This window comes from Scyliorhinus torazame, chromosome 8 (genome assembly GCF_047496885.1).
Source record: "Scyliorhinus torazame isolate Kashiwa2021f chromosome 8, sScyTor2.1, whole genome shotgun sequence".
NCBI lineage: Eukaryota > Metazoa > Chordata > Chondrichthyes > Carcharhiniformes > Scyliorhinidae > Scyliorhinus > Scyliorhinus torazame.
Window position 1 is genome coordinate 24,468,100 of NC_092714.1, and position 14,131 is coordinate 24,482,230.

A 14,131-nucleotide genomic window follows, 5' to 3' on the forward strand; every position below is an offset into this window, starting at 1 on the left:
GGTATGGACACAGGGGGCAGGCTGTGATGAGCAGCGTGCCACAGGGATCAGTGCTGAGGCCTCAGCTATGTACAATCTATATTAATGGCTTAGATGAGAGACAGAGAGTAGCGCCGTTTGATGATGACATAAAACTAGCTGGGAAGATAAGCTGTGCGGAGGACCGAAAGAAGCTGTAAAGAGATAGAGACAGATTGAGGGGGCATGGAAGTGGCAGATGGAGTACAATGTGGGGGATTGTAAGGTTATTCACGTTGGTAGTAAGACTAGAAAAGCAGAATTTTTTTTTAAAGCACGAAACTTGTAAATATTGATTTCAGAGGGACTTGGGTATGCCTGATCATGGCACACAGAAATATAGCATGCAGGTATAGCAAGCAATTCGGAAGACAAATAGCATGTTGGCATTTATTGCAAAGAATTGGCGTACAGGAATAAGCAAGTCTTGGTACAATTGTACAGGAATTTGGGGAAAGCACACCTGGAGTACTGCGCACAGTTTTGTATCATAGTATTTACAGTGCAGAAGGAGGCCATTCGGCCTATCGAATCTACACCGACCCCAGAAAGAGCAGCCGACCTAAGCCCACACCTCCACCCTATCCCCGTAACCCAGCAACCCCACCTAACTTTTGGACACTACGGGGCAATTTAGCGTGGCCAATCCACCTAATCCGCACATCTTTGGACTGTGGGAGGAAACCGGAGCACCCGGAGGAAACCCACACAGGCACGGGGAGAACGTGCAGACTCCGTACAGACAGCGACCCAAGCCAGGAATTGAACCCGGGTCCCTGGTGCTGTGAAGCCACAGTGCTAACTACTGTGCTATCGTGACGCCCATATTAATGAACTCCATATTAAAGGAAGGATACACTTACATTGGAGGTAGCACAGCAAACGTTCACGAGATTGGTCCCTGGGATGTGCTATGATGAGAGACTGAGTAAATTTGGTCTACACTCTCTGGAGTTTAGCAGAATGAGAGGTGACCTCTTTTAAACACACAGGATTCTGATGGGGGGGGGGTTGGCAGTGTAGACACGGAGGATGTTTCCCCTGGCTGGGGAATCTGGAACACGGAGACTGCTGTCAGTGAACGTACACACATCATTTACAAATAACTATCTACCCCACTTACTGGGTCGGCCAAAGCATTAATTTACTTTCTCTATTGCAGTTTGTTTAAGAAATAATCCTGCTTGTATCAGGGGAATTTGCCGCAGCTATTTTGTTGAGTAAATAGAGTTCTGTTGTGCCTTCATCTTTTCTTTACGTTCTGATTTGAAGCTCTTAATAAGTTTTGTGACAAAAAGAGGATTCACCAACTACTTTGTCTATGTGATTTCAGATTCCATAGATTTAAGGACACATAGATTCCCATAGTTTATACATAGATCAGCCATGATCTTATTGAACAGCAGAGCAGATTCGAGGAGCCCAGTCCATCAACACGATTTGCCGACCTACGCAGCGGATGTTTGAAATAGGAGACGTGCGTTCTTGGGTTTGGTGAATGAGCACCCAAAGTGCACACAAAATGGAATAAAAACAATAAATATTCCCATGCCATCGGATATCTATTTTGTGACACCACTCCTCAGAAACTAAACTAACATATGGCTGGCGTTTTAATCCAATTAATAAAGCAGTTAAGTTATCTGTGATTTTAAGGAAGGCATGGGGTGATGCGATCCATTTATACTACCCTTGCCTCAGTAAGTGGGCGTAGGAATTCTTGTGTACCAGGCACCGTTTTTAATGCTTGGTTTAGCTCATTTGGCTGGGTTGCTGGTTTGTGATGTGGAAACGATGCCAACGGCGATGGTTCTATTCCCGTACCGGCTGAGGTTATTCCTGAAGGCCCCTCTTTCCCAATCTTGCCCCTCACCTGAGGTGCGATGACCCTCATGTCAAATCACCACCAGTCAGCTCTCAAATGGGAGAGTGTCCTCCGGTCCGCTAAGATTGTGGCGACGTTTGTGACTTCTGAAAAATGAGTAAATATGCTTGGTTTCAATTCCCCATCTCTTTCTTTTGATACTGTCACTCACGATCTTTTAGAGGCTATCAAATGACCAGGAATATATGTTGACGTCTTCAGGGTTAATTCATTCCTTTTGACCTGTGACTTTAACGACTAGAGCCATTAGAAGGTAGGTCCAAGAACAGCGGCTTGCATCAATGTAATATTTTAACTGTGGTAAAACATCCCATGGTGCTCAACAGGAGCATTATCAAACAGAATTTGACCCTGAGCCATGCAGCAAGTTATTAAGACAGGTGACCACGAGCTTGATAAAAGAGGTAGGTTTTTAAAAAGGGTCTTAAACGAGAAAGGGGAGAGAGAGAACGTGAGAGGGAGATAGAGAGGCGGGGAAGTTCGAGGGTAGAATTATACAGCTTCGGGACTCGACAGCCGATGGCTTGGCCACCAATGATGGGATGAGGACAAATCAGGGTTGCACTGAAGGCCAGGGCACAGAGCTCTCAAAAGGTAGTGGTGGTGCCCCAATCCACAGAACCAGGTCAGAAGAGACAGATTAAATCATTCAGAATTCCTTTTGCAAAATGGCAAAACAAGTGTACTTGGGTTTCCTACTAAAGGTCCTGGGAAACAAATGAGAGAATCACTGCAATCCTGCTGCCAAGGCACGGGCAGTGCCCAATCCTCAGTGCCACCTCTGTGTCATCAGTAGTTGTCGAACGCCTGGTAGTTCTGGCCATTCGACTGGGCGATGAAGCTCCGGCCCCACCTGGTGTAGATGGTCAAGACAACTGCAGATATCACGACAAGTGTCAGGCAAAGGAGGATTCCGAGTCCTACCAAAGCCTTCATTGCTGAGGGGTTTTCATCCAGTTTAACAACGGGTCCACCATCTGTTAGGAGATAAAAGCGTCAACAGCTTTTAATGATGTCATTAGTACTTATAGTTACACAACTGTCGCAGAAAGACAATGGGTTAGAAAGAATGAGTAATGGGAATTTCCCGCTCCGCATCCAGCCAGGATCTTCCAGTCCCGCTGAGAGTCAACCAACTTTGAAAGTAGACACCTGGATGAAGAGGAAATGGATCCTGGAATGTGATATTGGGTGGGAAGGGATAAGGAAGTCTAATTGTTGTAGTTTTATTGTGAACCTGGTTAGACTTTGCTCTTTCACTTATGAAGGGCATCAATTCGCTAAGGTTGGTGGAGCCAATGTCACCATTGGCGGCAGAATTCCACTTGACATGGCTCACCATATTCACTATTACACACAACATTCTCCCAATGCTCAGATCACCAAGTAGGAGCAGAATTTATGAGGGATGTTTCAACGTTGGACAAAGCGATGATTCTTAATGAAGACCCTGAAAAAAGGGAAAGATGCGGAGAGGTGGTAGAGTTTAGGACACAGCAGAAACAAAGAATAAAGAGCAAATAAAATTACAGCACAGGAACAAGCCCTTCGGCCCTCCAAGCCTGCACCGACCATGCTGCCTGTCTGAACTATAACCCCTCCACCTTCCGGGAACCATATCCCTCTATTCCCATCATATTTGTGTATTTGTCAAGATGCCCCTTAAAAGTCACTATTGTGTCTGCTTCCACTACCTCCCCTGGCAGCGAGTGACTCGGTGAAGGTGTTGATGATGCCTTAGAGCTCAGCCTCATAGTGTGTGGAGATGCCAGCCTCATCTGCATACAGTAGCTCAATGACAGAGGATGGGATCTGGCCTTGGACTGGACCTGCAGATGGCAGAGGTTGAACAGATTCCCGTTTATTCTATAGTTCGGCTCCACTCCAGCTTTCTGAGAGGGAGGTGGAGCATTGCACCAAGAGAGATCGAGATGAACATTGGTGTCATGACACAGCCTTGCTTGACCCCACTCCGAACATGAATTGGGTCTGTGATGGGTCCACTGGTTAGGGTAACGGCTGGTCTGTCGTTGTGGAGCAGGCAGAGGACGGCGACAAGCATTTGGGGGCAAAACAGAGGAGGATGCTCCACAGTCCCTCACAGGCAGTGTCAAAGGTTGTTGGGGGGTCAAAGAAGGTCATGTACTAGGGTTGGTGCTGTTCTCTGCATCTGTCTGGTTGTTTCTGTGCAGTGAAGATCATGTCCATTGTGACCCTCAGTGGGTGGAATCCACACTGGGACTCTGGGAGGAGCTCTTCAGCCACATTGAGAAGGTGGTTAATGAGAAGTCTTGTGATGACCTTCTTTGTGGCCGACAGCAGGGAAATTCCTCTGTAGTTACTGCAGTCAGACTCTCCTGCTCTCCTGGCATATTCGCCTCCTTCCAGATAAGGGAAATGGGGTAATGTATTTGCCATGTTTCCGTGCTTCGGCAGTGATTCCATCTGCTTCTGATGCTTTGTTGTTCCTTAGCTGTCGGGTGGTCTTTTCCACCTCGTACTGGGTTGGGGTTGTGCTGAGGTGGTGGTGGTAGAATGCAGTGAGAGTCAAAGCCACTCCATTCTTAACCAACAGTGGCGTGGGGCACTAAGTGCTTGAACCATAGATGGTCTTGGCACTGGTGTGTTGCCATTGTGTCCTGGCTAACATTTCCTCAACATTATAAAGATTAACTGGTCATTAATCCCACCACTCAATTTGGCTCTCTGTTTTCTTAAAACCTTGTTTCCAATGACTGGAGTGTGAATAACCAAAGGACTCAGATTTAGGAGAGCTGAGGAGAATTTATTTTACATAGACGATTGTCTATGTAATGCTGGAATGCACTGCTTAGTAACATATTCAATAATAATAACTCTTGAAAGGAAACATGGAGATGCATCTGAAAAGCAATTTGAAGGGCTTTCAAATAATTACGCAGGTACAATGGGCCAGATGGCCACGTTCTGGGTCATGTCATTCAATGAGAAAAGGGCTCCTTAACCATCCACAGTGAGACCCTCGAACCACAAGCTGCTAGCGGCCAACCTTCTGAACAATTCCCTGGCTGGGCTGTATCTTTAATCACTGCCATTTCTTGTTCAGCTTCCCAATATAAGGAATTGGATTGAACTGTTTACATGAGACTGACAGGAAGGTTTTTTGCATTACTTAAAGGGCAGGGCAGGAATGGGTGCCGATAATATCTTCGCTGTGAGATTTTGCAAGGCGTGTTGCAAAATATTTGCAGCAATTTAAGCCCCATTTGGAATTGCTGCCTGGGTTATCTTGCTGACTGCAACCAGGCAACTTCTCATGATGACTTGGATGATGGATAAGGTAATGTGTTAGCAGATAAGACTTTCTAACCTGGGCTGGGCTCAAAATGACTTCAAAGTAAACATCAATTAACAACAGAGACACTGTGTCCCTCTGTGGAATGTGGGCTGTGCTGGGAAGGTCAGCATTTACTGTCTGGTCCAAACTATCTTTGAGCAGGTGGTGTGCCAAATTCCTAACTCTTGTGGTGAAGGTGCTCTGGCAGTGCTGCTATGGAGGGATGTTCCAGGATTTTCAGCTGAGTGGCCTGATAGGCCATTCTAGATTGAGCAATCTGCCAAAGAGTCAACCACTTTGCTGTGGCTCTGGAGTCACATGTAGGCCAGACTGTTTAAGGGCGGCAGATTTCTGTCCCTAAAGGGCAATAGTGAACCAGATGGGATTTTACGGCATTCTAATAGTTTAATGATCAACATTGTTTTGTTATTTTTCCTTTGTAACATAAGCGGCTTCAGTGTGTTGCATTTGTCAAGGAAGGCCGAGACGTGTAAATAACTTCAACTCATTGATTTACACTATGTACACTTTTATAACTTGAGTTCGACACCACTGCTAATCCTATTGTAGCTACCTAAACTGACTAACCATCTGCTGTCTTCCACGTGGTGGGTGTGATAATGAATCAACCCTGTGCCTCTCCTCACTGACTGTCTCCACTGGCCGAAGGGGGCTGATCATGTGTGTGATGTCCTTTATGTATGGGTTGGTGTAATGCCCCCCTGTGGTCGTGTCACCTCCTTGTGTATCGTGAATGTCCATTGGTCGCCTCCCATGTAACTTATCTATTGGTTGAGTGTGCGTGTGTGATGTTTCTGGTGCTCCCTCTAGTGTCTGTCTAGCTTACATGTGTTTACAGTGATGCACATCACCACAAACATTGATGGGCACAATTCTCCCACAGAATGATTAAGTGTCACCTCTCGCGGGAAACACGGTGCCAATCGCAATCCACACCCACATTTTCTTTTTTTGGAGGGGGTCGCGATTTGCACTGGCATTGGAGGGGCGGGACCTAAAGACGTCTGCAGGTCCGGCTCCTCAGAGAATTGGCCGATCTCAATGTGAAGTGATAGGCTCCCCTCCCCCCCCCCCCCCCCCACCGTCAACCCCCACCCCCGCAGCGAGCATCGCGTCTCTTCCCATTAATGATCACTGACATCAGCTTCCTCCACCCCCATCCCCAAGGGTCGCTGACATCAAACCCCTCCCCCGCCCCCTTCTCCCCCCCAAAGGATGGCTGACATCGGGGGCCCTCCAAATGGATCTCTGCACAGGCCCTTACCCCTCAGGCCCTTCCCCCAGGTGGTGTCAACCTGGCAGTGTCAGGTTGGCAATGCCAGGGCACTGGCTGCCATGTCCTCGGCCACATGGAGGTTACAATGAGCACCGCCACAGCATGGTCATCACGTCACGTTTCGTCTCCCGCTGGTGCCATGTCACGCGGGAGGTTCGGAGCGTGGCACATCCCTAAAAGATCCGGTGTTGAGCAAACTTTGAATATTTAAATCCATTTAAATGAATGGAAAGCAGGTTCACGTCTGCTCGGAGGGCCTGGAACATTGGAAACTGCATGGCACCGGGCGCAAATCCCAATTCAGGCCTCTTCCAGAATTCACCCGGCATAGCAGGATTTGCGTCAGCGTGCTGTGGCTGCAAATTGTCCCCAACGAGTCTCGTTTTTGTTTCAAAGTCTATTTAACTAAATGCATGATAAATCTTCTGGCTAGGTATAATAGTGCAAATATTAATGACTAATATATCAGCAAATGATTGCAGAATGTGGTCATCTGATCTGGTTACTCGTCATACTCTCCTCCCTTTGCACTCGAGGAGTAAAGGCATTATCCAGTGCACAAGAGGCCATCTAAATCTGAAGGCCAAGGGTCCAAATCTTGTCTGTGCTCTGAATTGATCTTATATTATACAATTCACATTACCCCCACGACAAATGTACAGAATCAATGTAAGAGTACTTTGGAACGTCCTGAGGTCGTAAAAAGTGCTACAAACTAAGGGGAGGCGGTGGAATAGTAGCATTATCACTGGACTAGTAAACCAGAGACCCAAAGTAATGCTCTGGGAGCCTAGGTTCAAACCCCGCCACTGCAGATGGTGAAATTTGAATTCAATAAAAAGACATCTGAAATTAAATGCCTGATGATGATCATGATTGTCGTAAAAACCCATCTGGTTCACTAACGTCCTTTAGGGAAAGAAATCTGCCGTCCTTACCCGGTCTGGCCTACATGTGACTCCAGATCCACAGCAATGTGATTGACTCTTGACTGTCCCCCTCAAGGGCAATTTGGGATGGTCAACAAATGCTGGCACAGCCTGCAACACCCACGTCCCATGAACCAATACAAAAACATGCAAGCCTTTCTTTCTTTAGCCATGGCTTCAGTTGGGCTGTTGAGTTGATCGTGGCATCTCTGGGCTAGGAAGTGAGCAAATCAGCGTGTGCGTGTGCACTTAATAACAATAATCGCTTATTGTCACAAGTAGGCTTCAAATGAAGTTACTGTGAAAAGCCCCTAGTCACCACATTCCGGCACCTGTTCGGGGAGGCCGGTGCGAGAATTGAACCAGCGCTGCTGCCTTGTTCTGCATTACAAGCCAGCTGTTCAGCCCACTGTGCTAAACCAGCCCTGTGGAAAGTGGCTGTCGAAGTGCTGAAGGACTTTAGGCTTCGGCCACCAAAACTCAGTCTGGTTTCTGTCTGAACATATCACTGTTTGATGACTGCAGGAATAATACCTAATGCCAGACCTGATAATTCACCCAGATGATGCAAAAGAGAAAGGCTGGGAGGAAACATTGGCAATGACCCAACACATTGTTCCTCAAGAAGGGTAAAGATCCTTATCTTACTAATTTAAATGTCAATTTATTCCTAATTTGGCATTTCACCTTTCTTAAATGCATGAGACAAATTGTTTCAATTCCGTCTCCAACCCCAGCAAATGTTGATGCCTCATTCACCGCATGCCTGAAATATTTGTTTTAGACAGTGCAGCACCACACTCAGACAAAAGTCCAAAATACTACCCACCATTGTTGTAGCTGCGATACAGAGGTCCAAGCGATACTGTTCTTTCTGCAACGACTTCAGCACTCTCGCCCGCATGTGAGCCACCGCACGACTGTTTCAAAAGGAAAATATGAAATAATAAGAATCATCCTACGTGGCGTCAATGATTGCAATCCCAATCCACTTTCATGTCCCAGGATTGCCACAAACTCCAGGGAAAAGTAGCGAGGATATTGCAAAGGGATCATGGCAACATGATTTTTGAAGAGACATACGGGCTCGAAACATTAACTCAGTTTCTCTCTCCACAGATATTGCCAAACCTGCTTAGTTCATCCAGCATTTTCTGTATCTATATCACTGCAAATTCGTCAATTACAAAAATAAATGACTATGCAATTATTTTTCCTTTTCCCTCACAGCGCTAGGGACCCTGGTTCATTTCCGACCTTGGTGTTTATGTGGGGTTTCTCCCTGTGTCTGCGTGGGCTTTCTCTGGGTGCTGCGCTTTCCTCCCACAGTCCAAGGGTGTGCAGGTTAGGTAGACTGGCCATGCTAAATTGCCCCTTAGTGTCCAGGGATGTGCAGGTTAGGTAATGGGGATAGGGCAGGGTGGACTTGGGCAGTGGACAAGGGTAGGATGCTCTGTCGGAGGGTCGGTGCAGACTCGATGGGCTGAATGGCCTCCTTTTTGCACTGTAAGGATTCTATGATTTTAGACATCGTGCAGTTTCACTGAAAGTGACGCAAGTTGCCTTTGGGCAACAAGTAACACAATGGAACATCCCAAAGATCTTCACAAAAGAGTTAGCAAACAGTATCTGATACTGAGTCACATCTGGAGATATTAAGACAGGTAACTAAAAGTTTGGTTATGTGAGTAGATTGATGAGAGGTCAGTAATCTGTAACATTAACTCTGGGTGGAATTTGAAGGATATCATTCCATTCCAGATGGTGGAACAAGAAGTGGGCGACAGTTCTGCTCGCTTGTCTTTTTGCTGGATCGTGTGAGTTTCCAATTATAAAATCTAAAGTGCCAATGGATTGCATGGGAGACACATGTGATCACGCAACAGGGGGCAAGTTATCAAGTAGTGAAACCCGCTGTCAATCAACAATACAGCAGATATGGGCAGATATACAAGAGCCTCCTGGACAACCAGGGAGAGTCTTCATCACAGCCACAACTTTCCTGGCCAATTCCATTGCCATTACCCGAAGACTTATTGAGATTCCATAGGTGGCATAGATGAATTTCAAATTTAAACTTCACTGGTAAATGTATCACATTATATTGGCTTTTACATTATTCATGTTCGTATCATCTTATTTGCTGAGATGATCTTAGTCAGAGAGCTAGTCAGGGGCAGCATGGGAGCACAGTGGTTAGCACTGTGACTTCACAGCGTCAGGGTCCCAGGTTCAATTCCAGGCTTGGGTCACTGTCTGTGTGGCATCTGCACGTTCTCCCTGTGTCTGCCCGGGTTTCCTCCGGGTGCTCCGGTTTCCTCCCACAGGTCTCAAAACATGTACTGTTAGGTCACTTGGACGTTCTGAATTCTCCCTCTGTGTACCCAAACAGGCGCCGGAATATGGCGACTAGGGGCTTTTCACATGTAACTTCATTGCAGTGTAAGCCTACTTGTGACAATAAAGATTATTATTATGTATTGGTGTGCCTCATGATTGACACACACAGCTGGTTACAGGAGAGCTGGTTGCCGGTCCCAAGCCTTCATGCAAGCTGCCATTCTCCAAGTTGTGACAGCATGCCAACATTGTGCAAGAGCAATATGGGGCGGTTCTCCAACCTAGTTACGCTCTCATTCAACCCGAGCCAGGCGCCAAACAGCTTGCGATGCAACCGACCCACTCCTGTCGGTGAAATCAAGATCTCGCTGTAACGTGGCGAGAAATCAATTATCACCACTTAAGCCCTATCTCCATACAATTAACGAGAGCCACTCCATAGCCAATGGCCTCCCGTCATTCAGCGGCCTCCCCAGCGCACTGGCGATGATTAGTACTCCTTTTGAAAAACGAGAAACTGGCAAAGGGCTTCTCTGGGGAGCCGAAGTGACTAGCCACCTTTGCTCACAGGCAAAGAGCACGGGGGCACTGGGATTGCCTCGCCAGTGCTTGCCGGGGGGTTGGGGAACCCTCGGCTGGGGATGGGGGACCCTCCACAGGATGGGCCGCCATGGGAGGCTGGTGGTGGGGGGCTCTGGAGGGCAGCCGGGGGGACTATCAGGCCAGAGGGCCCCGGCTCACTTGGCGGTGGCACATGCACAGTCATGCCTCCCTGTCCCATGTGCTGGCTGCGGGACGTGGCCCCATCAAAGGGGTGGAACCCGGGGGAGGCGGTGGGCATCGTTGCCATTACATGGGACGGGTCCAGGTTGGTATTCAGCGCCCTCTCCCGCTTGTTCAGTGCCCATAGGGCCTTGGATTCGCCTTGGGATGGAGGGGCAGCTGGTTTGAGCCCCAGCTACCCCGGCATCATCTGGTTCTGCCGGCCCTGGCAGTTCCCCATGGTCCACAGAACCTCATCAAGGTCAAGGTCGGCCTGGTACTGGGTGACAGCCCCCAGCGAGTCGGACATTCTGCCAAGACCCTCAGCCATGGCCATCACCCACTGCGTGATACCTTGGACACCTTCACTAATGGTGCCGACATTGTGCACCAGGCTCTCCACTGTGGTCACCACCCTAACAGTGTTGGCCTCGGTGCCACACATTGCCGGTGAAATCTCCAGCGCCCGTAGCCTCTGGGACTCCTCCAATCGGCTGTGGATCTGCTGGAGTGACGCTGACGTCTCCCTCTGAATGTCCTGACCGCTCCCTAATGTCTCCATCAGCTCCGGGAATACCTCTTCCACAGACACAACCTCAGGCTGGGACCCAGCTGGGTCCTGGGATCCAGCAGACTACCGACTGCCGTCTCGCCTTGGGGGTTCCTGCCTCTCCCTGATGTGTATCATCAGCGGTGTGGTGCTCACCAGATTGTGCCCCAGGAGCCTGACCATTAACATTTCCCACTGAGGTGTGTGTATCTGTGCTGGTGGAGGGTGGGGCTGACGGTTGTGCCACAACTATAACAGTTGCATCCTTGGAGCTCTCCTTAGCTGGGACACTACTTCAAATTCATAGCTTTACCCTCAGACACTTAGCACTGCTGCAAGCCTCTCAGTCATGTCTCACAGCTTGCACAAAGCAGATGAGAATCTGCTCAGTAACAGAGAGAGGGCACGGTGCGGGACTCAAATCGCAATTGGATGAGTTGTGCGTGAGCAGTCCGCCCAGAAAGTGGCTGACTAAGTTGTGTCCTCCCTTCATCTTCCTCTTCCTTCTCTTGCTTCACAGCCCCTCACCATATAGGTGCTGCCAATGGCTGTGTGGCGTTGGGCATCATATAATAAACCACCATCAATCTTGATGCCTGCTCTACTGACCCCCGCTGGGCATCTCCAGAGCATCTCCACCAATGCACAGTGAGCAGCAGTCTGTACCACGTATCAGATACACCGTAGCACCTCATTCAATGGCAACTTCCAAACCAGAGACCTCTACCATCCGGAAGGGAAAGGACAGCAGATGTATGGATCATCAACACCAGCAAGTTCCCCTCCAAGTCACACACCATCCTGACTTGGAACTATATCGCCATTCCTTCACTGTCAACAGCCGAGAACTCACTCCCTAACAGCACTGCAGGTGTACTTACACCACTTGGACAGCCGCGGTTCAAGAAGGCAGCTTACCACCGCCTTCTCAAGGAAAATTAGAGATGGGTAATAAATGCTGGCTTGGCCAGTGAAGCCCACATCCAGTTTAAAAAAAATAAAATTGAAAGAAATGAGTATTGATCTGCATGTTTCGGCACTAATGCTCACTCACCAGCTGGGATCCTTTCCGACTGAGCTGCACCGCTGAGTTTTCGGGCGGTGTCCGCAAGGCAATGGCACTCGGCAATTTGGAGAAAACTACAATTCTCACTGAACCAGATGCCCATTCTGCCTGCTGCTCGCTGGCAAGAGATTGAAATGTTTCAGCTCTCTTTGAGGAGTTTGCCTCTGGCCTCCGCGAAGCAACAGTGAACGACAACCTTGCCCGTGATCTTCACGGCCACCAGCAATGCAACCCTCGCCCGGCAGCAGCTGGAACATTTCAGTGCACAATCTTGCTGATGCCACAGATGTCAGGCATTGCCCCTGGCTGAGGGTCAGGTCAGTGACTGATGGTCCCTTCGGATGGTACTGGCAAGTGGGCACTGGTTGGAGTGTTGAGCTCTCATGGCAGCATTGGCATCAAATCCACTTTTCAACAGTAGTTACAGGACAAAAGCTCAACCCTCAACCCTGTGGAATCTCACTTCTCTGACAGTGAGGACACATGAGAATCAATTAAATCAGGGACTAGCGGATGATGACTTTCCCCAGCCTGGTCCTATAACGGGGAAGCCATCAAAACCCATTATACCTGCAATGATGCTAATAAACACCATCTACCTCCTGAAGTAAACAATGGATTTTGGCCAGAGGCCTAGAAACTGCTTGTTAAAGGGGCTAGTTTAGCACAGTGGGCTAAACAGCTGGCTTCAGAACAAGGCCAGCAGCGCGGGTTCAATTCCCGTACCAACCTCCCCAAAAAGGCGCCGGAATATGGCGACTAGGGGCTTTTCACAGTAACTTCATTGAAGCCTACTTGTGACAATAAGCGATTTTCATTTCATTTCATTTCATTAGCCCACAACTGACTTACTAATGGGCAATGTCACAAGCTTCTGGCCTTCGGACATTTTTAATCTTATATTTCTAGACTCGCAACTCTGTCTGCTTTTTCACCTTCAGCCCCGCGAGCCTGCATCAAGTCCAAGCCTACTTGCAGTTTGTTTCCCTGGAAGATTCCTGCCATTGCCTGCTGAATGAGGTCTCTGTGTACCAGCCTCATCTGGCTGTGTCACCATCAACTTTAAAGTAATTCTGCAACTCCACCGGTACTGCATGAAGGAACCCGCACAGTACTCTGACTTTCTGAACACTGTCACTTCTGTGAACGGCTAGCCACGTCTGTGATTTTAACTTTCTTTTTACGTTATTAATTGTTGTAAAAACTACTCTTTCCTATCTTATTGTGCGTGTGTGCGCGCGCGTGTGTGCGTGTGTGTGTGTGTGTGCGCGCGCGCGTGTGTGTGTGTGTGCGTGCGTGCGTGTGTGTGTGTGTGTGCGTGTGTGTGTGCGTGTGTGTGCGCACGTGTGTGTGTGTGTGTGCGTGCGTGCGTGCGTGCGTGCATGTGTGTGTGTGTGTGTGTGTGTGCGTGTGTGCGTGCGTGCGTGCGTGTGTGTGTGTTTGCGACCATTCCCCTGATTTGAATGAATGAATAAACTATATTTGTGATTTAACCCTAAAGAGAGCTTGGATTTCTTGGTGACCATCTTAGATTGATGGCCTCCAATTATGTTCTTCTTCATGAGAGGAAACATTCTCTCAATATCCACTTTGTCAAAATCTGTCATCATTTTAAAGACCTCTATTAGGTCGCCCCTCGGCCTTCTTTGGTCAAGAGAGAAGGTTCGGCCTGTCAATTCTTTCCTGATACTTATAGCCATTCATACCTGCTATCATACTCGGAAATCTTCTCCGCACACTCTCCAGTGCCTCTGCATCCTTTTTATAAGGTGGAGACCGGAACTGCCCACAGTAATTTAAGTGGTGTCTAACTGAGGTGCAGTATGGGGGTTTAGCATAACTTCCCTCCTTTTCAATTCAATTCCAACAATTAGTGGGCACAGTAAGAAGTCTTACAACACCAGGTTAAAGTCCAACAGTTTGTTTCAAATCACTCGCTTTCAGAGCACTGCTCCTTCCTCAGGTGAA

At 48.1% G+C, this 14,131-nt stretch overlaps 1 protein-coding gene across 7 annotated transcripts in view; it reads right to left on the bottom strand.

The window, feature by feature from the left end:
- Positions 1 to 394: 394 nt before the first annotated feature.
- Positions 395 to 14,131, bottom strand: part of LOC140427679 (uromodulin-like 1) — a 123,439-nt gene continuing 109,702 nt past the window's right edge. For all 7 annotated transcript variants that reach the window (XM_072513166.1, XM_072513169.1, XM_072513168.1 and 4 more), the window contains 2 exons: positions 8,275 to 8,365; positions 395 to 2,880 (listed from right to left, as the gene is read on the bottom strand). In XM_072513166.1, coding sequence (XP_072369267.1) covers positions 2,693 to 2,880; positions 8,275 to 8,365 — 279 coding nt within the window. In that variant the 3' untranslated portion in view covers positions 395 to 2,692. The remainder of the gene's footprint in view (positions 2,881 to 8,274; positions 8,366 to 14,131) is intronic.